General features: G+C 42.9%; 2 protein-coding genes across 2 annotated transcripts; both read right to left on the reverse strand.

Moving 5' to 3' along the window:
• Window positions 1–1,480: 1,480 nt before the first annotated feature.
• podxl2 (podocalyxin-like 2) lies at window positions 1,481–18,770 on the reverse strand. The gene is made up of 14 exons (XM_070903314.1): window positions 18,740–18,770; window positions 11,004–11,347; window positions 10,213–10,573; window positions 8,895–9,004; window positions 6,845–7,067; window positions 6,320–6,502; window positions 5,656–5,684; window positions 5,476–5,619; window positions 5,277–5,351; window positions 3,834–3,990; window positions 2,690–2,751; window positions 2,093–2,272; window positions 1,775–1,936; window positions 1,481–1,613 (listed from the first exon to the last, which is right to left on the reverse strand). The coding sequence occupies exons 1-14, from the start codon at window positions 18,768–18,770 to the stop codon at window positions 1,554–1,556; spliced, it is 2,121 nt and encodes a 706-aa protein (XP_070759415.1). The 3' UTR covers window positions 1,481–1,553.
• Window positions 18,771–20,271: 1,501 nt separating this feature from the next.
• On the reverse strand, window positions 20,272–27,899 carry mcm2 (minichromosome maintenance complex component 2). The gene is made up of 19 exons (XM_070902550.1): window positions 27,711–27,899; window positions 27,448–27,620; window positions 27,175–27,305; window positions 26,924–27,062; window positions 26,721–26,818; window positions 26,378–26,499; window positions 25,628–25,835; window positions 25,402–25,536; window positions 25,032–25,223; window positions 24,312–24,405; window positions 24,139–24,217; window positions 23,847–24,018; window positions 23,565–23,691; window positions 22,751–22,863; window positions 22,479–22,643; window positions 22,270–22,344; window positions 21,842–22,024; window positions 21,574–21,729; window positions 20,272–21,368 (listed from the first exon to the last, which is right to left on the reverse strand). The coding sequence occupies exons 1-19, from the start codon at window positions 27,881–27,883 to the stop codon at window positions 21,258–21,260; spliced, it is 2,646 nt and encodes an 881-aa protein (XP_070758651.1). The 5' UTR covers window positions 27,884–27,899; the 3' UTR covers window positions 20,272–21,257.
• Window positions 27,900–27,901: the final 2 nt, after the last annotated feature.

Raw genomic sequence — 27,901 nt, forward strand, 5'->3', positions numbered from 1 at the left:
TACGTACATTACCCCAAATGTTTCCAACAATGTTAAAAACCAGAGAAATCTGTAATTTTATTCAAGGTAACGGTGCGTTTCATTCGGTCACCTGTCAGTGGCGTCATATCTCCTTTAACGCCTCTAGTTGCTATGACTTCTGGGAAAACACCAGATGATGCGTCACAGAGTGAGGAAGGAAGGAACATAATGTCACAGAATTATACTCAGTAACAGTAATGCAGCATTTCTTCTGCCACACAGCAGCATTTTTTCATTAATTGCATGCCACGTTGCAACACAATAATCCAGTAGAGACCTAATTTATTGACATATGATGTCGATCTAGCTTACTACGATGTGCTATTATGACAAGTGGCTCATGCCAGCCACCAAGCTAATGCGTACGGTAACGTTATAACATTACAACAACGTTCAACATGCTCATACATTTATTTTTAGTATGATTGTTTTGACCACAGATAACAGCACTGGGCTACCCCACGACTGAAATCGCCACATAACATTAGCTACAGTAGCTGTATTGGTAGTCAACTCATCTAATGGTAAGTTAGCAAGTTAGCGTTTTGTTAGCTAATGTTACTTGCGGCTATTGCATTGGCAAGAAATGACATAATATGAATAAACGTGACTAAACGTAACGCGAATAAACTTTAATACATTTCCTCGTCCGTGAACATGATTTCACGTCAGATAGATTTTCATCGGCAACGGTGGTTGTTTAACAATGAAGACAACAACTCCCATGATCCCACGCTACTTCACAACGTCATCAAACTACGTCTTTTGTTCTTGTTTTCATTGGGAGACCCCAAGCAGCAGAAATTACATACTAATGTGAAAGTAAATGGCAACCGTTCCTAATGTTGCAGCTGTGGATGCTTCAAACTTTAAAAGCTCCTTTACATTCAAACATTAAAGGTGGAGAAAGGTGCTTTATGTTATGATTGTTTTGCTAGTTTCATGTTTTATTTGTCTCGTGCAGCCACAGTGCAAAAAGCTAAAAACATAAGGCACACTAAACAGATGTGTTTTTATGTAATGGTGACACCGTCTTAACATCAAGTGGGGATATGCAGCCCTATTCAATTCTCAACTTTCCCAATCAGAAGTCCAACTTTGTTAACCATTTCAAAAGGTGGACATCTGAAGAGATCAGCAAGTTTATTGTCTTTCCATGAATTCAAATTTGAAGCGTACATAACCTGACATATACCCCAGTGTCTAATATCCGTGATGATGTCAGTGACTCCTCCTGCGATGCTCCTCAATCCTAGCTTAACTCTGACTGGACAACACATCTATTACTCTACCTTTCAAGTGTTTTAACTCCCATCAGCTACTTTTTCTTTTCTCTCCCTTCTGTCTTTTCCTCCTCTCCTTTCTTGGTTCTCTTCTCTCCACCAAAGACATTCTGTATCCTTCCTCCTCTTTCTCTCTTCTCTTCTTCCTCCACTGTCTTCTTCTTCTTCTTCTTCCCTCTAGGCTCATCATCTGTCTATCAAAGACTCCTCATAATCCTTCATAACCTGTCTCCTCTTCCTCTTCGTCCATCAGAGATGCGTGTCCTGCTCCTCTTCTTCCTCCTCAGTCGCTGCTTGATTGACAAACACCTAAAAAAAAAAAAAGGACGAGAGGTTTTCATGTTGTTGCCAGGCCAAAAGAAACGAGACAGCAAACCTTTCAAGCTTTTCTAAACGACTGCCATGGACTCAATATATTTACTCATCCATCCATCTGGTCATCTCTATTTTTCCCCCAGTCATCCAATCACCTGCCAGCGATTGCTGTCCTCCCCGCCTCCTTCTCCTCCGCCCGCGAGCCCATTGGTACTCGGCTTCTTCTCCTGCATCTCAGGTTGGCTGTCATTGGCCACGTCCAGCGTGGGGTTGTCGTGGCAACCGTTCTCCACAAAGTGAAGTTCCTCAGCACGGAACTGCGAGGCACAAGAGCACTGAAGAATTACAGGTGCGTCTGTTTTTATGCACCTGTATGTGAGCGCGTTTACTTCTTCTCACCACATATATTACGTAACAGCAGGGATGTGTGTGTGTGTGTGTGTGTGTGTGTGTGTGTGTGTGTGTTTACCTACCGTAGTCTTAGTCGCAGGCAGTCGTCTTTGCCAGCAGATGTATATGAATCCAGATGTGATGATGACCATGCAGACGGAGCCGATGATCACCAGAACCACAAACAGCTTGCCGTAGTCGCTGCGCGTTTGACTGGGCTGAAATTGGCAACTACTGGCAGCACTGTAGTTCTGGATGCCCACCTGATGAAGCAAACACACACAAACAGTAGTTCAGCTGGATATGAACACAAACATATACACACGTTTCACTTTTTTTACAACTAATAAACCAGTTTAAAGCCCGCTAATCTTTAGCTGAAAGTGTTTAACCTCTGTCACATTTTGCTATGCTTTCTAAAGATATTCCAAACTCAATAGACTAATGTCTTTTCTTTGGGAGAAGAAATAAGTGAAAGAAGCTTTAAATTCCACAAGCATGAACAGGTAGGTATCACAACGTGTTGTATATGAGCAGAAACCTTGTGAGCTCTACTTTCAAAGTAGAAATTTGTTGTGAAAATCATTTGGATGGAGGCATTTTCTGCCTGTGCTGTAACACCTACATCTGGAGATACGCAGACCGTAGTACAAATCTAAAGATGTTACTGGACAGCGCACCTTATTCAGACTTTTCCTGATCTCTCCCAGCATGCCCACCACGTCCTTGGCATCTATCACTCCTGGAAGACACAACACACACGGAACAATGTTAACACAGTCCTAAAAGCCGACACCAGTGTCTGTGTGTGTATTTATAAGTGTATGAATGTGCTAAGAAGCTCTCAAAGCACCATTTAGGATCAGAACATTTCTGAGTTAGCCTACAACGTTTTATTTGACAGATTCCCTCGATGTCTTGTTTTTGAGTCCTGACATTTGCTACTGATGTTTCAGATTGCCGAAGGTTTCCTGACATCACCCTCCATGGTGGCTGCTGAAAATAACTGCATGTGATGTCAAACCATCTATTTTTGTCTATTTAAGGGAACTGCTCCAACACCTAGCTGCTTTCATTACAATCGTCAAATGTTTCAGGGCGCAGTCTTTAGTCAGGGTTAAAGTGAGTATTGAGGTTAAGGTTAATTTAGTGGACAGGTTTAAGTGAAGGTGTAACTCCCCCTCACTTTGAGTCCCATTTTTGTCCCCCTCACTTTCAATGTTTAGTCTCTCTGAACATTGTTCATTGTTATTGTCCTGCCACCACAGTCCAGATGTTCCTTTCAGTTGTTACCGTGCACTCAAAGCAATAACAAGCAGCAGCAAGTGGTGCAAAGAATGCTGGTTAGACTTTTATTCCCCCGGGTTTCGCCTCTCAGGCGACTTACACGCTGCCCAAACTCTATTGGTGAAGGTTGTTTGAAAGGATTACCTGCAGGCAATACTCAGGGCTGAATAAAAGGTACAGCCAAATACACTTTTCAGGTTAAAAAATAATTTAATTAAATTTTTTTTTTTTTTTACAGTTAGGCCTAATAATGCCCAAAAATGTTTAAAAAGATAAAATATATTATAATACAGGGGTTTATATAGCATATGTATACATATATATATATATATGTGTGTGTGTGTGTGTGTGTGTGTATATATATATGTATATATATATCATTTTGTGTGGGTTAGTGTTAGAAATTTCAGTAAAATGTCAAATCTCACAAGAGTACTAATAAATATAGAGAATGTGAATAAAGTTATAATAGTTGAAGTATTTGTTTCTTCCTATAAATTATAAACAACTTGTGTGTGTGTGTGTGTGTGTGTGTACCCTTCTCAGATGCCACGTTCATCAGCAGCTGGTGTTGCTGGTGTGTAGGCTTGCTGAAGTAGAGTACCCATGATCCCTCGGGGCTGTTCATTCTTCGAGCAAACACTTGCTCCATGATCTTCAACAACCGAAAGCCCTGGTCTACACGAAACTCCTCCTGTCACACACATTTTTCTACAAGTCAGCACTTCCTGAACCTTCCTTCACTTCCCTGCAGATATCAAAAAGTTTTTCATCTCTCTCCCTCTCACACGGCTGAAGCACAATCACTACTCACGAGCGCAAAAATGAGTTCACAGAATGATATAATATCTACGTGTTTAAGAGGAGAGGACACATAAGAGCGCAGTTCTTGCTCCATCCATGTTGTCGTAACAACCATAAGGTCACTGCGGTGGTGGCGAGGGTTTGTGTTGCTGCCATGGCGACAGACGCTGCGGGGAAGGACCTTCATCCCTCACCACCGCACACACAAAGACAGACGGCCTCCGGCAGTTCTGTCTGTCTGTAAAACTCAACTGAAGTCCTTCAACTTTTGTTCTGGCGCTGACAGCGTGGGAGAGAAGTCTGGCAAAAATATTCACATCTGCATTCAAAACGAGGACGGCGGATGTTGATCTTGGGGAGACAGAAGAGTTGGTCCTTTCAGTGCTGAAGGATTAGACAGGTCTGGCGGTAAGAAAGGGTGTAGAGGGGCAAAACCTGATAATCCAATGGGGATAATGCTGCACACTTTGGGAGAATATCTATCGTTAATGTGGGCGTAACTGTCGGATTGTCGGTTTTGGATAGTTACAAAAAACTGTCGGACACAGACTCCCAAATTCAGACTCCCTACATCGGAAAAGTGTTGGGGGGGGGGGTTCAGGCGCTGTTCAACGATCAATAACAACAAGCACTTTGTTTGAAGTGAGATCATGTGATCAGATCCGTCTTTGTCCAGTGCACATGACAGTGCTTAAACAAACTCTAAGTTAAGAAATAACGTGCAGCTTTACCATAAGTATGAATCTATGTATATATCCAAAGCTGGTGATGGTACTGAGCTGATAACAATCTTTAAACAAATAAAAATTAATAACTTTTAACTGAAAACAAAATGTAAAAGTGTATTGTTTTATTGTAACAGTTCCCTTAACAGGCAAGAAAGCAAAATCACACAGCAAGTGTATTTTGGTCTACATTTTGGTATATTTTGTCTATTCTGTACACACAACATTTCCTCTGTTCAATCACATTTCGCATCATGGCTCTGGAAAGATGACCATGACAATCCTCTTCCTCTTATTTCCTTGATTTCCTTGATTGAAGTGCATTAACATCATTACTGTATGAAGTTTCTCTGTCGACCAATCACAAGCCAGTCACGCACAGTGCGTATAAATCACATTAATATCACCATACTAAATGCGGCACCTTTAATTTGAATATCTTTGTACTTACACAGTTCAAGTTTTGCGTCATGTTGAGGATGACAAAGCCTCGTCCGACCATCTCGCCCCAGCCAATACACACTACCTGAAAGATTAAGAACAGTATTAATTATTAACTAATATTCAACACGTGTTGAGAATACAGAAAGTCTTAGATTTAGACTGTTTTTTTTATCACATGTTGATGTTGTCTCTGGGTCGTCCTGTACCTGTCCTGCCCCCCTCATCTCCTTGAAGTCGCAGTCCGGTAAGAAGACCTCTGTATTTTCCAGCCAATCCCAGGACGAGTCGGTGAAGCCGACGGTGGTGGGGGGATCTGTGGTGAGCGGGACGATGGGTCTCATTCTTGTTTTCTCTTCCTCCATCTTTCTCCACTTCTCCTCCTCCACCTCTTCACTTCTGTCTTTTGGTCCAACTCCTTGTGCAAATACAAAAAGAATCAATTTATCATGCATTTATTTCACTGACCGCTCGCTAAACCCCCCCCCCCCCCCCCTTAGTAACTGTTGCTATGCCTGTCATCCGATCTATCGCAGCAGTTTACAGTGACAACGGTGGCAGATTTACCATCGAAAGTAATGGTACTTTTTTGAGACGATGTGTTCTGTCGAATAATGACAAGACAACTCTGGCAGATTATATTAGCTGTAGTGAGCTAGCTGAATAAGCTAAAGTTAGCTCCTTGAGTCGGTTGAAAAAGCTGTTTCCAGCTGACTCGTTTTAAAACAAGAATCTTGTAAGAGGTCTTAAATTTGCTCTTGATGGCTACATAGTAATATATATATTATATATACATAAATAATATGTATGTATTATGTATAATATGTTTGGGTGTAGCATGAAGAGACAACAGCTTGCACTGTGTTTTATAATGATAAATATAAATTAACCTTGATGTAGAGAAATCCAAAGCCTGACAGGCCTGCTGTGCCTAGTTACGGTTGCTAAGCTATATTGGACAATTACCCCTTGGAGGAGGGGATTAGGAAACGACTATGTTGGTCACAATTTTATTTTATATTGTAATAATTTAGTGTTAAAGAGCCGTCTCACCTTTTAACTCATGTTCTCTCTGTTCCAGCTCCTCCTCTTCCTCCACGCTGGGCTGTAGGGGCTCTCTGCTGGGGGCCATGCCAACCTCTGGGACAGTGGGATTCTGGGTAAATGCGCCTTTGTGTGCCAGACCTGTTTCTTCCTCTTCCTCCTCCCTCTCTGTGTCTTCATCCTCTGTCTCATCTGCAGCGACAAACCAGAGGTAAAACAAAAAAGCAGCAGATGCTCTTCACTTCAATCTTCAGCATTTTTCTGATGTAACGTCATAAAACAAAGCATTGGATTCATTTAAATGTTGACCTGATGATGGCATTAAAGGGGATCACCAAAGTTATTATAATTCACCCTGAGGGGAACATTTCATGGCAATCCCTCCAACAGTTGATGAGATATTTCAGTCTGGACCAAAGTGGTGGACAAACTGAGAGACATCCCTAAAACTTCGCCGCTAGCAAGGCTACAAATATCACACAGGAACAGAAAACACAATCAAATTCAGTCAACAGATATTTTCATCTGGTGTACCTTTTGTATAACTTCCCAGCAGCCCAAAGTCTGTGCCTGTGTCAGTCTCAGGAGTGGCAGTTCCTTCAGCGTCTCCAGCAGCAGCAGCAGCAGCCGCCGAAGCAGAAGCAGCAGTAGATGTAGAACTAGCTGTAGTGATGGAGGAGGGAAGGACTCCATAGCCACTGGAATGACCATCTTCCTCCCCCTCTGCCTCCCACAGCTCTCTTTCTAAAGGACCCACCTGTATGATACACATCAAGTTACAGGGAGACATTAGTGGTGGTGATAGTCGAAGGTGTAATTTCCACTCAGGATTGGAGGAGGTGATGCTCTCCTCACGTTTCAGAATCCTATTTCTGTCCACAACTCTAAAATCTCTGTACGCTGATTGGTGGAGCTCTGCAGACACTACTCATCAAATAAATAAACAACAATAAGAGATGTAAGTATAACGTTATCTCAATTAAAACTGAGTGTACTTTTCAGTATGAGTGCATGAAAGATTCACAAATTTAGGCCACATTTCTTTTTTCTTTTTTTTTGTTTTGTTAGACTTACAAAAGGCACAAAGATCAAGTTTATTGTAATGTGTTATTTGCAAAGTTAATATAAACATATGTTTTCTTTTTTTGTCCTGTTGTCTGCCCAGACTTTATTGTGTCCCCCCCAACTTCTGATAGTAGTAGTAAGTAAAAGCAGTAGTCACAACATTTGTAGTACTGATGGTTCTACAACTGTTGATATTGTGGGTAGAAGTTGCAGTACTAAAGCTAATATTGTAATATTTGTCGTAGTAGTAGAAGTTGCTGCAGTAGTATAAACAGTGATGTTGATGGTGGTAGAAGTAGTACGTATATTATAATAGTAGTAGTAGCAGTAATATTACTGGTAGAACTACAGTGTAGTGGTGAAAGTAGTGATACAGATACTGGAACATGTAGTAACATGAGCAAGTATCCATATTAACATGAAAAACCACAAAGATTCGTATGTCTGCTGCCATTCATTTGCAGGTAGGTGGTTTAATAAAAATGAATGGGAGAAACAGCTTTTGTCAACATGTTCAATGCTGCGTCAGTTAATCCCATTTGCCCGGTCGATATGAGCCAACGAGACACCGCTAATCACATAAAGCAGTTTAAGACTAATTAAACGATTCAGTGCAAGGTTAGTAGGTGAGCCCTGGATTACATCTGATTTACTGGTATCCAATTAAAGTCCGACTGCGTCTTTTTTTATATTCCCACTTCAACACAGCAGTGATCCACCTAGCAGCCAAACCACGGAAACATCTGCATGTCTTAACACTCGACGAGATAAAGGCAGAGGTGTCCTCCAAATCGCCACATTCGACTGTTCAAATGGGAATAACGGTGCACACTTTTGAGACAGTTTCTCCTCGAAGGCATTCATGCTGTTGCACTTGTTTGTACAAGAAAAGTAACGGAAGTAATTATGTGAAGAATGAAAAAAGGAGAGCTTGAAGCGTATTTACATTACAGCCAAAAAAACAAGGTGTACAAGGTGTTATAGATACAACTTATTACCAAATAGGAATTTGCAATTTGAAAGTTTCATTTACCATCATGATCTGTTCTGATTTCCAGACAATGATTTATTTATTTTAAAAAACCCAGTGGTTGAATCTGAAGGCTGCCCCGCAAACATCTGGTTTCAGTATGCTGATGATTTGTGACATTTCTCTTTCATTGCACCACAAGCAGTAACCTTCAGCCATTGGCTATTATTACAAAGGTCAATGCCGCTCAGGTCACAGTTCAACAAGCACTTTGTTTGAAGCATATTGTCATATGACAACAGTTTTTTGAGTTTGCCTTGCACTCGTCATTGACATCACGTATTGACATTAACATCTGCCAGCTGTGTATGAACTTTTTGGAGTACTTCTACCTTTCCCATGTTTTTGTAAAGGTTGTTTATATTTTTTTTTCTACAGAAGAGTGTTCAATTACACGACTACTGCTAAAATATCCAACCCTGACAAATAAAATGGTATTCATAGCAATATATCAGCCTCCATATCAAGGCATCTTTTATCTGTTCTCACCTCCAGAACTGGGGACGCACGATGCTCCTGTAGCCCAGAATCATGCACCTCAGCTGGGGGGGAGATACTGGGCTGCTTGGACCTGGTGGGGTGGAAAGATGGACTGTAGCCTGTGTGACACAAAGACACATGTCAGAAACACATGTCTGTGAGTGTGTATGTGTGTGTGTGTGAACCTCTTGTCAGCCATTCCTCTTTCTACAGTTGCCATGAGGTTTTGACAGTGTGCTTGTATCAGATACACAGTAATTGTTGATTGTTATAACAAAATAATTGCGTCTGTGTTATATATATATGCATATATATATATATATATATATATATATATATATATATATATATAAGTAGTCTACAGTAGAAGATGCTCACTGAGCTTTGAATATGAAAAAGAAATAAAGACAAATGAGTTGTGCAGCCAGAAAATCAGACACTTTCTCTCCTCTGTGTTTTATTTCATAATTGATAATTATTTCAGAGGAGTTAGCTTCGTTAACCTGAACAAACTGTTATGTGGCTAACGAGACAACAAGCTAATTCGGCAACCAAATGTATATTTCATTTTGTCAACATGCAGCCATTAGCGACCGGCCTCTTACCGGATCTGTGAAACTGTGATTGTTGCAAGGTGATATGATGAAACTTATTCAGTTTATATGCAGCAAATTCAACAGCTGTTCACCTGTAATATAGCTGCTAGCACTCTATGTGTCTCTCCATTATCTAGTTCACAGCGTTACCTATGCAAACCTCAAGGAAACCAAATTAGAGCCTACAGTCATGCTAGCCGCTCTGTGATGTTGTACTTTGGCACAGCAGTGCTTTGAGCTGAATGCTAACATCAGTGTGCTAACCTGCTCAGAATGATAACGCTAACGTGCTAAAGTTTAGCATGTTTGGTCATCAACCAAAGTATTGGACAAACAAAAAATGTTGACCTAACGATGGCGCTAGATGAAAAGTCAGAGAATCGCCTGAGTGATTACAATTCATTGTGATGGGAACATGAATGTTTGGACCAAGTTTCATGGCAATCCATCTATGTTGAGGTGAGAAACTAACACTTAAACCCAATATCTCCTTTGGTTTTGCCAAAACATTTCATTTCTTTGGGCAGACAGTAGACATCTGCAGCATCTCAACAATGCCTTTGGAGAAGCAACCTCCAGCTGGATAACAACAGGTTTCCCCTAAAGGTTGCATATGTGACCAAATCCTGGAGTAATGCACAGTCTGAGGTCACACATGGGGCTAATATGGCTGCCTGAGGATGTATTGTATGATGTGAACAGCCTCTATTGATTTGGTTCATTCTACTAACCAATCAGAGCATCCAGATCTGGGGTTGTGTGGTTGGCCTCTAAGGAATCCAAAACATGGACATCTTGATCGTCTGTTCCTCCGTCTCTTTCTTCTTCCTCTTCTCTGGCGTCTCCCCCTCTCCTCTCTCTGTCCTCCACGGTGTCTCTCTCCCACTCGTCCTCTCCCCCTCTTCTCTCTCTGTCCTCTCCTCCCTCTTCTCCTCTGTCTCTGTCCTCCAGGTCTGTTCCATAGAAGCCAGATGCCTCCAGGGAGGCATCGCCAGCTCCTGGCCCACTGAAGACCTCCTTCTCTGGGTCAGTGGAGTCTGGGTGTCCCCTGTAGCTTTCTGCATCCTGGGGAACCGCCAGATGAACCATACGCTGAAAGTAGAGAGACATTTGGTCAGACAGTCTGATTGATTCCCCAGGAGCTACAAAATAAATCCTGATCGTATTAAAGCTGAACTAAACATTAAAAAGACAAAAAAGAGAAACTGGTGTGGTCATGGTCGGCTGAAGCTGACAGCTAAATGATGTCCAAAGTTGTTTGTTGTTCGTCACGTATATCTCTGTTAAATCACCTGTTTTGTTTTGCTTCACCAAAAACCAAACAGCGTCAACATGAAGTATTCAGTAGTGGATCAGTTTCACAATAAGGTTTTTAGTTGTTGCTTGTAAGATTCATATAATTATGGCATCAATCATTTGCCTCCACATACACTCGTACAGACAACAGTGCCGTTGTTCGCATAGCAACTTGTAAGTTGAACCCTGTACAGTTTATTCTACATCACCTTAAACTCATCCTCACCTCCATCTCGTCTTCCACATCCAGGTTTTCATCCACAGCAGGACGGGTCCTGGCTTTATCCTGACTTGCAGACGATGGTGGGTTTAACTGAGAGGAGTTAATGGAGTCCATCTTGGCCTGGGAGCGGGATGTTTCGTGTATCTCCGGCCAGCCCATGTCATGAACCAAGTGAGGCTGGGCTCGCACTAACTCGTGGACTGACTGGCGTTTGGCTCTGACTAATTCCTGGATGAAGTGTGGCTGGGCGGGGCCTTCATCCTGGAGCAGACGGGTTACCACAGGACTGAGGGGTATGACCCGCTGGGACGAACCCAATCTGAAGGCCTCACAGCCGGCCAGAAGAGCTACTGGAAAGAGAGGAAAAGCCCTATGAAGATGATGTTGCTATGAACCACTGTGCCTTATTACTCAAAACATTTTGGTGCAATTATTTAGTCTGAAATGAAATTTTATTGATCCCCTGAGTCAGCAGAGGTTTCAGGATCCAACAAGGTAAAAAAGGAAAGAAATCAAATATAATCTAAAACAGGCAATATATGGTGGGAAATACAATAAATAAAACTAAAGATGAAATACAAATGAACGAATGCTGCTAACGTTTGGGTACACCGGAGAAATATGGGAAAGACTATCGACTACTAACGATGTTCAACCTTATTGACCTTCATTTCTTGCCTGAACGTGAATCAATGGACTAATAAATAAGGAAAAAAAGCTGTAAATTTGAATACAAGCCGATATATTTAGGAGCACCCTTAATCTTAGTTAGTTGTTTGGTTTATTAATTGCGATCAGTTCTGTGTACTGTTTTTTCCCAGCAATCTGAGAAAGAAAATCTCAAAAACTGAGGGAAATAAACATAGAAGTTAAAGGTAACATTTAATACATGATGTATAACACACTATAACGGGGTTGTGGGCAGATATAAGTGTTTATTATTACTTAAAATAAGAAAGAAATGACAGGAGGTTGTTGTCTAGTTTACTTTCATTCTGTTTAATTTTCTTTAAAACATACAAATGATGGAGGCTGATAAAACTGAAGAAAGTCAATTTGGGCGCTGTCAGTGTTTAATGAGACATAATTAAACGCGAGCGGCTCATAACAAACAAGTCGACCTGAGTGAACTGACATATCAAATCACTTTAACTCGTTCCCTTTACAGATTTAATGCACTTTTTGTTTTGTTACCGGCTTACTCACAAGAGCAGCCCTGGGAAATAACAGAGATAAGAGCACTTTGTTTTCTGCATTATACATTCAGTGTTTTATTTCCACTGCTGCCCTTGGACAGTCACTGCTCTTTTAGTTTGTATTTAATTTTCTCTCATCACTCTTCATCTACTGGCCATTAATTCTCTCATTCGGTCTTATGAATTCCCTCATTTGCCAATCGGCAAACTGATTCAACCGTGGCTTCACACACATTTCACCTACTCATCCTTTTAGCCGTTCGTTCATTTAATTCAATTTCTACATACTCTTGTCTTGCCATTAAGTTGTTAATTTAGCCATTCATGACAGCAGTCGCCATTCATTCACTCGCTCACGCGTCTATCCGTCCATCACTAATCCGCCTCACTTGGCATAGAGATACAGCCCTCACTACAGTCTCCCTCATGCATCCCATAGTGCTCTCTGTCTGGGTCTACAGATGGCCGTCTGGCCTCGGAGGCTGACTGAGCAGATTACGATATCATAGCCAACATGTCTCAAACACGTCTGCAGCATGTTAAGCTCTCCGGGTCCGTCACCACAAAGCCCCTCAGTCTTAGATGACACAGATCCATCAGGTCCTTGACGGTGACTAAATGATTTCTAAAAAGAAGGAAACTGTGTGCTCAGTAACAGCTGACTGCTGTTTGAGAAGCTATTTTCAATTCAAACTTTCAAGTAAAGAGCCTCCAAAAAAGTTCTCATGAGGAATAATTAATGAGCAGGACTGAGAGTCTACAGCCATGCTAGCAGCTCTGTGAGGCTGCACAGCGGTGCCTTGAGCTAAATGCTAATGTCAGCACGCTAACAAGGATAAAGCTAACATGCTGGTGTTTAGTATGTAAAGCGTTCACCATCTTAGTCGAGCGTGTTAGCCTGCTAACAAATGCTAGTATAACGGAGGCTGTTGGGTATTCAGTCATGAATCAAAGTACTGGACAAACTGCAATTTTGACCCGCTGGTGGCGCTACAGGAAAAGTTCAGGGATTACCAAAGATCTTTCAAATCAACCTCAGGGGAACATGAATGTCTGTACCAGATTTCATAGCAATCCATCCAATAGTTGTTAAGATATTTCAGTCTTGAACCAAATTGTTGGACCGACAGATCAACCGACAGATCAAACTAAGACTAAGATGTCCTGTTGTAAAAAACTCTCCTTGACCTCTTTGTATTTTGGGGGATAAATAACAGAAACACCTGAGAATATAATACACTTGCACTTTAACAATTCCAAAACACACTTCAGTTCATCCTGATGGGACCGTGAATATGTGTACTTCATTTCATTACAATCCATCCAATAGTTGTCAAGACATTTCACTCAAAACCACAAATGTGAACCTCATGGTGGCGCGGGAGGAAAAATCAGGGGAACGCCAAAGTCATTGGGATTCATCCTCTGGGGACCATAAATGTCATTGTGGACAAGTCAGAACTGATTCTAGTCTCTGCTCCAAACCAGTGCACTCGCATAGCAACCCAGTGATACAGCAATATTTGATACTCACATGAAGCTACTGGATTTTTTCATTTGGCGAGCAAACAAGCAAACAGTGGAGCTGAAGAGCTCCGAGCAAACTGACAGCAGAGTTAATGAGGCAAACTTTAACACTTTCTCGTGACATTGCAGCTTGCTTGTAGTGTCGGTGGCATTGGGAGCCACACGCATAGTTCAGCATGTACAATTAAAAATGTCCAAATGCTGGCATCATATAGTTGTTAGCATAGCCAACACTAACAACTATAGGATGCCATTAAAACAGGTCCAAATATCCACACGTTAACACCTCATTTAGTTCAGCGCAGGCACTGGAACACTTGCTGAAAGCATGTTAATGTTAGCATTTGGCTGTGCCCAACTTTCAGACATTTTCTGGTAAGAATATCAAAGTTGTCTCCATTTTTCATCAGTCTAACATTTATTATCTGGTGTGTAATGAACCTTGCAGCCTCACAGGGCTACTGGACTGCTTATAGACTTAGTTTGTGCCCCTGTTGCACCAAGTCAATGCAGCACCAAATCAATTCCTACGAAATTTTGTACACACATGCATGCTCCCCAGACGATGAACCCCACTGAGTTTTTTTTATCCCTCTTTGATTTATGATCAAATACCTTCAAAAGTAATGACATTCCCATGAGCCTCAGTACTTGTACTTTGTGTTTAGCACTAATTAGCAAATGATAGCATGCTAACGCGCTAACCTAACATGGCGAACGTGGAAAGCTTTGTCATTGTGAGCATGTTAGCACGCTAGCATGGCTGAAGACTCTCGTTAACAATGGAGCTCTATGGCACAGAGGAGTACGCTATATCAGGCTTTAGCTACACTAGGATCAAATGACTGCAGCTTTGTTAATAAAAAATATATATAATATTGTCTGCGTTATCTTTTAAGGTACAACAACAACATCAGGTCACAAAAAAGCAGATTATATCCGAACACTGAGATCTCCTGAGGAAATCAGGGTAGACTTTTAGTTCACCTTCAAAAAGTGCTTAGTATAAAAACCAGTGGCCTATAAAATCTCTCATTGATCTGTGAATATTTGGCTGCGAGAAGACAACGTTAGGACTTGCGGTGTCCATAAAAGAGGTGCTGTTTGTGCTGATGTAGCTTTCACCTTAGTCTCCTTAGTTTTTACAGCTTCCTGATGCGGCGTTACTGTGCCATATTCCCAGGAGATACACGTTGGAAGATCTTAAAGTACAACTAATGCAGCAGTAGTGAAATACCACTGCACAAATCAATATTTCTGTATTTACGATGGGCAAAATTATCACTTGGCGATGCACTTTTAGCCTCTCTCAGCTCATTGTTTTGGTTTAACGGCCCACAACTTTACTGTTTTGGTTCACTCTCACCGCTAATCTGAAATGGGAAATTCTGCGTAACGAGTACATTTACTTTGGATGCAGGACAGATTATTTCTACACTGTGGTATTGCAACTTTAACTGAAGTACCACTGACTTTGATGTTGTCCAAATACTATTAAACACACATAAAAGCCAGCCTCTCTCATACTGCACACCCTAGTTTCACCACTACACAGTGACCTTGAAATCTTTGTCTACAAAGGCAACTTTGCAGCGTAATTACTTCAGAAAAATCTTGCAGAGTCCATCCAGCTGGAGGGACTTGAACAGCTGAGTTAGCCTTATCAGCTTAACACAGATAAGGTCCATGCTGAGCTCAACGAGGCAGCAGAGTGCCACAGCGGGGGGGGGGGGGGGGGGTATGAGCAGGTGCTGGAGGGGAGATACCCCCTGAAGTTCATCAAACCACACTGAACCTGAGAAAAGAAAACTGATTGTGGCTGGGAACCCAAGGTACACAGCAAAAAGGGAAAAGTGGTCATCAATACTAGAGAACACACAGTGTGATGTTTACGAACCGAACACAGCTTGGTTCCTGTTAACCTGGCTTTTCTGTGATGCTTTAAACCAACGATGCCTTTGGGACAACAGGGGACAAACATTATCAAGTGAGCTTCTCTGGACAAAATGCTCACTTACTTCTGTGTAGAAAACAGATTGAATTTCAGTCTCAAGTGTCAATAAATCACTTTATTTGTATGGTGAAATGTGCAGAATGTCATTTGTCCAAACGGGTGCAACTACAATGTCTCTCAGTTAAAGGGGGTGAGGGTGTGACTTCGTCTTTTCCTGTAGTCACACCGGCACCGTGACTAAAGGGATGGGTGTTGGTCAGTTGGCCTCTCGCTTAAATTCTACTTAAAAACTTAAAAAACAAACAAACAAACACTCACCAGTGCTTTGAGATAAAGAACCAGTGACTCAAAAAGCATTTTCAATATGAAAATCTCTCTTTTTCTGTAAAACATTTTGACGACTCATTCTAGACTTTCGTTAGCTTGTGGTAGTAAGCTAAGTAGCTAGTAGAGTAATGTCATGTTAAGGTATTTGTTTGGATATCAGTTAGCAAAAGCATCGTTCGTGTACTACTCGTAAATTTGCGGTATAATTTAATTGTCCTAAAATGTGACATTAAAGAAGCTGAAGTTACTCTAACTGCCATTTCACTGGGATTTTTTATGCTAGCATTAGCATAGCATAATAATGCTAATGTTAGCATTGAACAGGAAGATTCTTAGCTTGCTAACAAGCTAACCTGCTAAACATTACATTCTGTTAGTGAGCATGCTAAAATGCTGGCGTTAGCATGCTACCATGCTGAATGTTACTAGCTAGCCATCAGCAGGTTAATAGCCAGTACTTGTTAGCCTGTTAGCTACCACTGAGGACACCAAGGTCACAGTCTGTTTTTGGAGATTTTTTAAAATTCACAATTACAGACAACATGTGGTGGGCTTTTAAAGGCTGCTTCTGATAGTTAGCGTCTTTTAAATGTGAATTTTAGGCAAAACAATCAAGTTAAATTAAAATAAAATTAAGGGATTTAGTATTTCTCCCACAAAAATTATATTTGTGACAGTGTGGAGAAATAGACCATAGCTACATGAATAAATGTCATGTGAAAAATATTTAACGTACAGCCTTTGGATGCCTGTTTTTTGGATTCGTGACCTGGTTACGTCCCTGCAACATTTACATGGTGTGCTGCATGTTTCACCTGGACGATTATTTGCCAAGAATACCAAAGTTGTGCCTTCCTTTATCATTCAGAAAATGCTTTTTAGTGTCTTTTGTCGACATGTTTATAAGAAGAACCGAATGCATGTGTTGGATTGAATCTGTGTCTTTTTGTTTGTTTGTTTGTTTATTGTCAAATATTGTGTGTTATGTGTAAGTTGTTTTATGACAGAAAAACGAAAACAAACTCGACTTCCCATGTCGAAAATATGACCCCATGATGTCCATTTGAATGCAGCATTCGTTTCCTGCTGTATAATGAGTATAGCCTGGTCCATGGGGCTGTGGCTGTGGCTGTGCACACAGCTAATTAAAAACACTCCTAGGGTGGTTGTAAATTTCCATAAACACTGCAGAATTCTTCGGTTTCAGTTCACACAGCCAATAAAATATGATGGTACAGCTGCAGTTTGTCTCTGTCGTTTCTAGCTTCAATTTTGACTACAGCTCAGTATGTTCGGGAGGAGGGGTGTTGCCCCTAAAGCCCCCCTCTCGCCGTGCTTTAACACCCCTCAGATCAGCTTATGCTGAGGCCGGGACCCTCCCCCAAATCCCCTTCACCCCGACTGAGAGCTCAGCATCCTCTTCCTCACCCTGTTATCTCCTCTCTGTCCTAATCAAGCCTCCATTTGGAGAAGCAGCCGGAAACAATGTTTTATCATTAGGATCAAAAAGATAAGCAGACTGCAGCGTGGAAACTGTTTACTTCACAGACGCACAGCTGAATCTCCATAATTCACCAGAAAGAGCTTCAGAGAAAACTGCACCATCAAAGACAACCGCAGAAACTACTGGAGCTTCATATGTGGACAGATTCTGTGCTGCTGCTGCTGCTGCTAATGATAATTATCATCAGAGCTGAAACAATTCATCCATTAGTCAAGTGGCAGAAAATTAATCAGCATCTGTTTGGATTAAAATCAGCAAAAAATACAGAACATTTGCAGGTTGCAGCATACGATGGTAAACTGCATGTATTTGGTTGTTGGACTGACAGTTCTGAACACATCACTTTGTTTTTAAAGACAAAATAGTTCACTGAAGAATTAAGAAAAGAATCGGTATATTATTCGATAGGCTAATGAAAAGAATTGTTTATGACTCATCGTTTATGCATTTTATCACGACTGGTATCACTGGTTCCAGCTTCTTGTCTCTGTTTATCATTGTGAATGAAATATTTTGGGGTTTTGGACTGTTGGGTCGGACAAAACGGGGAATTTAAAGACAAGATTTAATAGTAAATTATAGTCAAAGCCTGTACAAGCCAGTGGTTCTACAGGTAATCTAAACAGGAAGCATTGTTTTGGTTCATCACATAATCAATACATTAAAAAGAAATGTCATTACGATGCAAAACTACTGACAGTCTTGACTCATTCCAATTAAGACTAACTTGTGTGTTGATGGTGATGAAGATTATTCTTCTTCATGCGAACCTGGTGTGTGTGTGTGTGTGTGTGTGTGTGTGTGTGTGTGTCAGACACTGCAGTGTGTGTCTGCTGATTTAAGTGCACCGCGCGCCTCCCACACACTGCCAGCCTGTGCGTCCACTTTGCAGAATTGAACCTGAACGCTTCATTAAAACAGCCCGGCTGCTGGTTACACCCTGATTCACTACATGATTACTAATACCATCATTAATGCATCAACACTGCACACTGACAGTCTGGCAGGGAGTTAAAACATGTCTGTGGTGCTCAGTAGTGAGTCCACACGGATCTGATCTTCCTGTGAGATGTTTTTCAAAGTCTCCTAAGATTTATCTGGTGGATATTTTCAACAGGGGCTCGTGTTTCTGTTGTAAGATATGTGCCCACTATTAAAAAGATCAGCTCACTATAGCTGCTTATGTTCACGGTTGGATGAAATAAACAGATGGGGATATAAAAAGACTCACCAATCAGTGTGATGAAGAGCGGGCCCGGCATGTCTGCTGCAGTGCTCAACATCCCTCCTCCGCCCTGAATGGACAGATTTCGGCTGCAGATGCTCTCTGGAGGTGAATGGAGGCCGTCAGGAAAACGCCGTGCTCATGGCTGGCTGTCCGATGTGCGTGCGGGCTCACTGTCTAACTGTCTGCGGTGTCCGTACTGACGACAGACAGACAGGCAGACAGGCAGACAGGCTGTGTGTGCGGACAGAGCTGCGGTCAGACCAGGATCCGCTCTGCTGCACCACCGACGCTGGAAATAACCGCCCGGCAGCTGCTTGTTGTTCTCTCTGGTGGCCGCTAGATGTCGCCGCCGCTGACTGACTAGGCTCAGGCTCACAGCTGCTGCGTTCAGGTGCTCCTCGTAAATTGTTGCTTCTTTGTGTTCCCAACTTTTAATTTAAAAAAAAAGTACAAAAGCAAATGAACGAGAAAGGGAACAACTGAGGCAAAGAAACCAGGAACAAGACATGAGCATATAATGTAGAAAAAAATATAATTTTTCTGTTAATCTTTGGGATAATTGTGAGACTTTGAGGCTCAGTGAGGCTGTACTTAGGCACGAAATGCTAACGTCAGCATGCTAACATATTAATGTTTAGCAGGTATAATGTTTACCATAGATATATACACGTGTATACATATCTATGTATTGTTTACCATGTTTAGTTTAGCGTGTTAGCATGCTAACATTTGTCAGTGGTGGACTCAGTACATTTACTACTACATTAATTGCTTTGCAGACTCAGATTAATAACAAAATATAATCAACAAATAAATTATACAGTATACAATAAATTATTTTGTTGATAAGGCTACAAATTCACAAGCTGTTGTTTTAGCACTGCAGTATTGTACAGGTGTTCATAATCATGTGTTACGTTTTGGTTTAATTTTCAGGGCCTAAATTACTTTATATCACATTCTTCTAACATTTATGACAGCCAGTTGATTAAGTACTCAGACCTTAATAATTCCAGTGTAAAGATATTATGTTACAAGCAAAACGAATCAATTATTGACCCATTAATGTATAATCAGCATTTTAATGTTGTAGCTGGTCTCAACCTGCAAAGTAGCTAAAACATCGGAAATGTAGAAGTCCAGAGTAGCATAAGGATTTCAAAAGTGTGCTTAATTAAATGTACTTTACTTTCCACCACTGAATTAAAGGCCTGCGCTTTGCTTTTTGTTTGATTACATTACAATCTTTAGGCAGACACTTCTGTCTTTGACAGGAGATGGCATCAAACCACCAACCTGAAGTCACCCATGACGGCAGATAGAGTTAAAAACATTGTAAAAGTCCTGCATTAACAGGCGAGACATTTAGCCGTTTAATCTACTTGCATAGTCGGTAAGTTTACAGCACAGGCCGCCAACACTGCAGAGAACAATTAGATCAGAGTTCATTCATGAGCTCGAGATCTGGACAAAAGTCCCTGCGGAGAAAAAGTGGACAAAAGACACGTTTAACAAATACAAGTTTAATATCAAAACAGACCTACAATCCAACATCAAGTGAATTCCAACAGTAGAAACATCAAACATTGGTTTATTTTAACCTCTTTAAGTACTTTGTGTGTTTTCTAATCACGGAGGCTTAACTTCCTGCTACATTCACTTCACGTGTGAACACATAAGCCTCAAAAAATGAAAGGCATGAAATACAAGACTCTGCCAGTCTGTAAAATGTCCTTTATCTTGACAACAGCTAGTAACAGAGGAATTTAAGTGAACAATAAATCCTTTTTCTTCAACAACACGAACATAAACATGTACATTTATTTACAATCAGCCACCTGAGGGCAGAAACAGAACAGCGTGGAAGCAACGCTGATTGTTTCCAAAAGATCTGAAGAGTTTATTTATTATTTATTTGTAATATTGGAGTCTATTTTGATTGTTATTCAGTATTTTTGCAGTTTCACTCTCATCGAGCTTGTTTTACCAAACGTTGGCTCTCTTTTGGAATCAAACACTTCTTTTCATTTGAAGAATGACGCAGCATAACATTATGTATGAAGATGAATTGATAATTTGACTTTCTGAATGTGCATCTCCACCGTAAACCATTTACTTCCAGTCACCACAGACGCTAAATATTCCAGTGGCCATTTCACCATTTGGTGTAGGATCTTAATCTTACGCACATCCGCCCTTTTCTCACTTCTGCTTTAAGATTCAACGCTTTCAAATCAGGTGAACACAACATTTACAGCTCCAATAAAAAGCGTCATTGCTGTATGTTGCCCACTCTGACCATCTTCTGATGTCTGCTTCCTCCAGCGGAACAGTTTCATACATGTTGAAAAACGTCCTTCCAGGCATTTCCCCCCTTGAGTCCTAAACTATGTCTCACCCTGGATGGAAACCCAAGTACTTTTTATCCTAATGAACCATTTGGGGCTCTGAAATAGAGTTCATGAAGCACTATTATAGGGAGAGGGAGGAAGAGGAGGAGGAGGAATGGGTGGCTCGACTCTTAGAACTGCTGAAGGATCAGTTTCTTCTTCCCGTCGTGGCTGAACTTGTTGGAGCGGAAGAGGTCGCTGTCGTAGAATGCCGACAGGTTGTGGATGTTGATCTGTCTCGCCTGCAGGAGGAAGAGGAGAGGATGAGGAACAAGAAGGGAGGGGAGCAGAAGGAGGTGGATACAGGATTGGGGGAGGAGATGGAACAAAACGTTTAAAGTTACAAGTTTTGGCTCTGAAGTGCAACGTAGAGCTTAGCATGTAACATTTAGCATATCAGCACAATATGTGAGCGTTTAACTTGTGCATTATCTCATTTATTGTCACCTTATCATGCAGGTCTTTCTCTGGGATCTCGATGGTGTCGTTCTGGACTCCATATCGGTTCCTTTGGTAGGTGACCTGCTCGGCAACCAGCTGCTTGAGGATGAAGAGCAGCAGCTCGTTGTTGTCCCTGCGGAAGGCCAGGTAGCGGGCAAACGTCTGGACAGAAACACAGACAACACCGACTTTATAAAAACATCCAATCAGGAAGCATCGCGTTGAATTTGGCTCTGATCATGTTTAAACTGAGAATCTGCCGGCGGTCTCGCACCTTCCTCATGCTCCTCATGACGCTGAACTTCTGCGTGTCGATGAAGCTCTCCAGCATGACCCTGATGGCCATGTTGACGTCGTCCTCCAGCACGTAGTCCCTCAGGTGCATCTTGGCGTGAGCCTCCGCCATGCGGATCATAGACTCGATATGACGAACCGTGATGGGGATGCTGCCCGTGGCCTGTTAATGAGACCAAACCAGCATGAATGATTTTTCACCAAACTGCCATTCAAAGCAGCAGAACTCCACCTTTTAACATGCTTTGAGGGTCAAAGGTCATGACTACAGTCTAATTAGGACCATCAGTGCTGTTAGATACACTCCTGTTATTTCTTCTTGTGGAATTATTTGTCTGTGATACTTTCTGGAGATTTCTAAAACATGTTTACGTGTCACTGGAAGGTGGAAACGTTCAGCGAGCTCACCATCGACTCTTTGCGGAGTTCGCTGTAGATGCGAGCCACTTTGTCCTGGTCCATCTGGTTCAGTTTGGGATGGACCTGCAGACACGAGAAAAAAAACAAACAAACATTTACAACAAAATCATAGGAAAATTCCAGCCTCGTCTTTCCACGTTCTGTTGAAGCAAAGACATCCAACACAAGCTGAAAACGTTAAGCGCGCGTGTTCGTACCCGCTCCTTGGCGTAGATGATGTACTTCCTGATGAGCTCCTGGGGGATCGGCGGCACGTCAGACGTGTTGGGCAGAACCACTTCCTCCAAGGCCACGCCCAATTCCTTGTTGCTAGGGTGATGTTTGATGTGGGAGCCAACCACGAAGCGTGCCAACATCTCATCCTGGATGGAAAAAGAGCCAATCACAAGCCAGAGGAGAGAGCAGTGAGCGCCTGAATTCATATGTTTAACTCCCTTATTTTTATTTGTGTGTGTGTGTGTGCGTGTACCTGCACGGGGTCGACAGTGTCTCGGACGACACACAGCACATCGAAACGGGACACGATGGGCTCCGTCAGGTCCACGTTCTCAGCAAAGGTCAGGGAGGGGTCGTACCTGCCGCCTGCAGGCAAACGAGCACAGAGCTGAAAACACGGACAGGAAGGCAAACGCACCGCCAGCAACGGCTTCCTAAAATCTTTTCGTACGTATACGTAAGCTTTACACACTTCTGAAGCTCACATGAATGAATGGAAATCATTACATCTAAAAATGACTGACATCCAAAGATTGAGACAGCGGTCAAAAAGCATTTTACTGACAAATTCTACATTGTGCCAAAACAAAAGTGCCAAAACGTTTCCAGGTTTTGCTGCTTTTCTTTATTTTATGTCAATATAAATTGAACATTTTTGGGTTTTGGACTTTTGGTCGGACAAAACAAACGATCTGAAGACTCTGAGAATTGTGATGGGTGTTTCTTCATGACTTTTTTTACATTTCATAGACTAAATTAAATCCAGATCGTAAGAGCAATAGAGAATGAAAATTGTTAGCTGCAGCTCTAATGTTGGTGACGTTCAGATGTCAGAGCTTTGTAACTGCACTTGAATGCATCATACTGGCCATCTCAACTCAACTGTATTACATGCAATGATGAAATAACGTTTGCCAGAAATGCAAACCATGAGGTCTCAAGCAGGTTCTGAAAGGAACAGAAAGAAGCGGCCTGGAAGGTCCGACTTTAATGCGAGAACATAACTCGGTCGGAGAGACCGATAACGTTGGCTTTGTTTCAAACAGATTTCACACCGTGTTACGTACCGATGGGATTAGAGGCAGCGATGACGGTGCACCTGGCCTGCAGTGATGTGACGATGCCGGCTTTGGAGATGGAGATGCTCTGCTGCTCCATGGCCTCGTGGATACTCGTCCTGTCTGCGTCATTCATCTGGAGGACAGAGTGCGCTCAGATGTTTGTTCATCATGACAGAAAAGTGCTGACCAGAATAATCAAGTGGGACAGTAAAGGTCAAAGGTCAAGTAAAGTCAAGTTTAGGATTTCTAAATTATGATCATTTACGATCCAGTCGTGTCTCAGCTCACCTTATCGAACTCATCGATCAGGCAGACGCCGCGGTCGGCCAGCACCAGCGCTCCGGCCTCCAGCGTCCACTCGCGGCTGACCGGGTGTCTCTGGACGTAAGCGGTCAAACCGACGGCCGAGGCCCCCTGCCCCGTGGTGAACACCGCACGACTCGCCACCTTCTCCACGTACCTGCAGAGACAAATCAGATTCAGAGGCTTTCTATTCAAACATGCTTCTTTTCTATTTTGCATTACGCCTGTTGACTCCCACCGTGTTTCTCTTTTTCATGCATTAGGTGTTGATACGTACTTGAGGAACTGGGACTTGGCGGTTCCCGGGTCTCCACACAGCAGCACATTGATGTCTCCACGCACTTTGTGTTTCCCACCTGGAAGACAGAGAAAGGTTTGTGTAGCAGAGTGAGTGGGAGACTCACACAGACTCTGGTTTTGTTGCTTCAGGTTTGCAGGCGACCCGCCTACCTGGATTTTTGGACTCTCCGCCAAACAGCGACAGGGCCAGGGCTCTCTTGATGTCCTCGTGAGCGTAGATGGACGGCGCCATGCTGGCAAAGATCTACAGACACGACAGACCGTTAGGAAACATCTGCATAGCAGCGATTAAACTGCTGGTCAGGATTGTGGCAGCCGTCTTTATCCATCATTAAAGATCCTGTTTTAACTTAATAATCCAGTTAGCTTCTGTGTTGACACAAGAACACATTAAATGTGTCTTTATTATGGACTTTTTATAGAGTTTTGATTTCTGCCCAAAGAAAAGTTATAATTTAGCTGTAACTTTATGACCTTTTCTCTTAAAAAGTCAGAGAAATATCTTTGGGCATTCAGACCGCAAACTTTGAAAACATTTAGACCAAATCTGAATCAGAGCTGCGCACAAGGAACAAAATGACACTAACAGAAGATTCATCTTTAATATGTTTCTACTCTATGCATACCACGTCATCGCCTCGTGACACACAAGTTTTTACTGATTTCTAATTCTGACATTTTTGGGGTAAGTGAAGTGTACCAACATATGTAATGAAGCTGACCTTGGTATCTATGGCAACAATCTGCAGCATCTGCAGTTTAAGTTTTGCTTCCTAATTTGATCACTTGAGGGACAAATAGTGTGTGTGTGTGTGTGTGTGTGTGTGTGTGTGTGTGTGTGTGTGTGTGTGTGTGAGAGAGACTCCTCACCCTCTCTCCGATGCGTTCGTCCTTCGACAGGGTGACAATGGCCTTGACGTCTTCGTCCGTCAGCTCGGCCACCGCGACGCCCTCGTCTCTGCGGGTGACGTGATTGGCCAGGATCACCGTGGCAAACACCGGGAAGCCGTTGGCCATGTTCAGAGAGCCGTCGTAGTTGTTGTGGTAGATGCCCGTCAGTTCCTGAGAGAGGGAAAATGAATGTCTAAGTTTTTTTTCCACTGTGGTGAAGAATTAAACACATGGGAATCAAAAATGTTGTTTTACGGACAAAACTAACTTTTTGCGTGTAAGTTTAGTTGTTTTATTCATGTTTTCAAGGTTTATGGTGTTTTCTTTTCTTGTTTTTAACTCTACTCACGATCTCGTCTCCGGGCTTGCAGCTGTCCACCAGGTCGGCCAGCAGGATGGCGTCTTTAGAGCGAGGCAGGCGGCCGGCAGCTACCTTACCGGGGCTTTCCTGGATGGTGATTCTCTGGTAGTTTTGGTACACGGTCTGCAAGAGGGAGACGATGGATTAATTCACTGAGACAGAGAGACATGTCATTGGTTGATACACAACGAGAGAAAGAACGGGGGCCTCTCACCTCCTCCATGTTGATCTCGAAGGGGCCGAGGGACTGACACTCAGGACAGGAGCCCGGCTTCACCTCCTGGTTCTGGGACTGGAAGAAGGGTCCCAGCACGAAGTTACACTTGTTACAGTTGTACTTGACCATGCCGAGCTGAGGGAGGACGCCGGTGCAGCTGCTCACCACGCCGCTGGTCCGGATCAGCTGGTTCAGGTGGAGCTGCCTGAAGAGGAGAGAAGAAGAAGAAAACCCGGAGTTTGTAAAGAGCAGGAAGCATCTTCCTTATCTTTATTGCTTTTTGTAAAACAGTTTGTGGACCCTGAATTTATATAACATGGATTATTTACCATCTGCTCGTATTGATCCACAGGTCTGCGCTGCTCTCAGTAGAAAATGAGTCATGCAGTGTTTGTGTGTTTACAGTACGTAGCAAGTCAATTCTATTCATATAACCTATAAAATACAAATTTGCCTCAGAGGGCTTCACAGTCTGTAGAACATACGACACCCTCGACGATTAGATCCTCCATTCAGATCAGGAAAAACAGAGAAACCTCATGCTGCGTTCATGTCATGCCGGAGTTAGGGATATATAAAAATAATACTGTGCATACATTGTCAATGATTACGTGACCAACTCTGAAATCATGCAGGAACACTCGCAAGTCTTTAACATGGGAATCTCTCGCACTTCTACCATCCATCCCACATGCCGTGAGTGCAGCATCAGCAAGGACATATAATATTAAAATAAATATATATTACCTGAGTGAGCGGATCTCCTCCACCAGCGGCAGGTTGCAGATGCGGACGTGGATCTCGTGGGCAATGCGGTCGTATTTCGGGTACATGGCCAGCACCACTTCTTTAGCCGCTTCATCAAAAACCTGGCGACAAAACAGAGGTTTACTGTAATGGAGCTTGATTCACGTCACCGAGACACATGCTGTTCAGTTCGGCTGGCTCAGACTGAGGAAGAGTCAAAAGGGCAAATGCACCAGACTTTTGAGCCGCACCAGAAGGATCAGGTGTAAAATCAACCTCATGACCAGTAGACAAAGACGGGAGGCTCTCACGGCAACACAAAAAGCAACACAACTACACTCACCTTCAGCATCTCGGTTGGAGCCTCTGGTAGGAAGTAGGCCAAGACATGCTCTCTGGCTGCGAGGTCTTCATAGTTTACAACCAGACTCTCCTTATTCTCTGGAATGACAGGATGTTCAGTTCATTCATTTGAAACCAGAAGTCACTTGTATGTAAACACACACTTCAGCACTTTATGAAACACGGGTTGAACTGTCGAGCTACCTTTGCACATGTCGCTGATCTTCTCCTTGAAGACGTTGTGGCCGTTTTCGTCGACGTGGGTTCGCAGGAAGTTCTTGAAGCGGTTGTAGATCTCCAGCCTGGGAGCCGCCATGGACACCCACTCCCTCACAGTGTGACCCTGCAGACCGAGAAAATACACATCAGACCCTCTACCACGGCCAGCGTGACCTGAAACGCTACAGGACATCATTGCATCTGTGCTTTTATTACTCTAGCAGCCGTATTACAACCTTCATATCCTCCAAGTTCTCGATGCTCTCGATCATCTCCTCTTCCTCTCCATCGGCCACGCCCTCTGCTGCCCGCTCAGCCAATCGCCTTCGCCGAGCCGCCGGCCGCTCGTCGTCCTCGTCTTCGCTGTCTGGATAACGGCAAAATAAATAAGTTATTCCTCTTTGCCATCCCACCTCCTTTCCGCCTTTAAACACACATTTGCCTAACATCTGTTATCGATCAATAACTTCCAGTTTTAAAACAACAACATGCAGCCGTGTGCTCCTCACCGTAGAGCAGCCCCCTTCTCAGCCGCCCGCTGACGCCCTGCTCCCTGTCCCTCCTCCTCATGGCCTCCTCGGCGGCGGCCCGAGCTCCAGGCGACAGCTCCGACAGATCCTCGTCATCCAGGTCCAATCCCTCGGCCTCATACTGATCCAGCGCCGGGATCGCACGGTAATCCCTGAGCAGAGAGAAAAAGACTCGTCGTCAAGCCACAAAACCTTCTGACACAAAGTAAATCTGGTGTTTGACATTCAGAGCAAATCCTCGCCTCTCCATCCCGTCCCCGATCAGCTCCTCTCCGTCTCCATCTTCTTCCTCCTCTCCGGGCAGCTGTCCATCCCCCAGCAGCCCCTCCGACTCATCCTCAAACGGGGGCAGGTCTCGTCCGGGGCTGGAGGTCAGGTCTCCCCTCCTGGAGGCTCGGCTGGGGCTGGTGGCCATGTGGTACGACTCAGAGGA

The sequence above is a fragment of the Enoplosus armatus genome, chromosome 3 (genome assembly GCF_043641665.1).
Source record: "Enoplosus armatus isolate fEnoArm2 chromosome 3, fEnoArm2.hap1, whole genome shotgun sequence".
In the NCBI taxonomy this organism is placed as follows: Eukaryota; Metazoa; Chordata; class Actinopteri; order Centrarchiformes; family Enoplosidae; genus Enoplosus; species Enoplosus armatus.

What these genes read in the sequence shown, in the direction of transcription:
- podxl2 (XM_070903314.1), bottom strand. Translation starts at nt 18,770, where the DNA reads ATGCCGGGCCCGCTCTTCATCACACTGATTG. An exon ending in GAGAGAACATGAGTTAAAAG is followed by an intron (nt 5,685 to 6,319) that starts GTGAGACGGCTC and finishes TATTTGCACAAG; the next exon opens with GAGTTGGACCAAAAGACAGA. An exon ending in AGATGAGGGGGGCAGGACAG is followed by an intron (nt 5,352 to 5,475) that starts GTACAGGACGAC and finishes TTAATCTTTCAG; the next exon opens with GTAGTGTGTATTGGCTGGGG.
- mcm2 (XM_070902550.1), bottom strand. Translation starts at nt 27,883, where the DNA reads ATGGCCACCAGCCCCAGCCGAGCCTCCAGGAGGGGAGACCTGACCTCC. An exon ending in GATCAGCGACATGTGCAAAG is followed by an intron (nt 26,819 to 26,923) that starts GTAGCTCGACAG and finishes CTGTCATTCCAG; the next exon opens with AGAATAAGGAGAGTCTGGTT. An exon ending in ACGAACGCATCGGAGAGAGG is followed by an intron (nt 24,406 to 25,031) that starts GTGAGGAGTCTC and finishes TCGTGTCTGTAG; the next exon opens with ATCTTTGCCAGCATGGCGCC.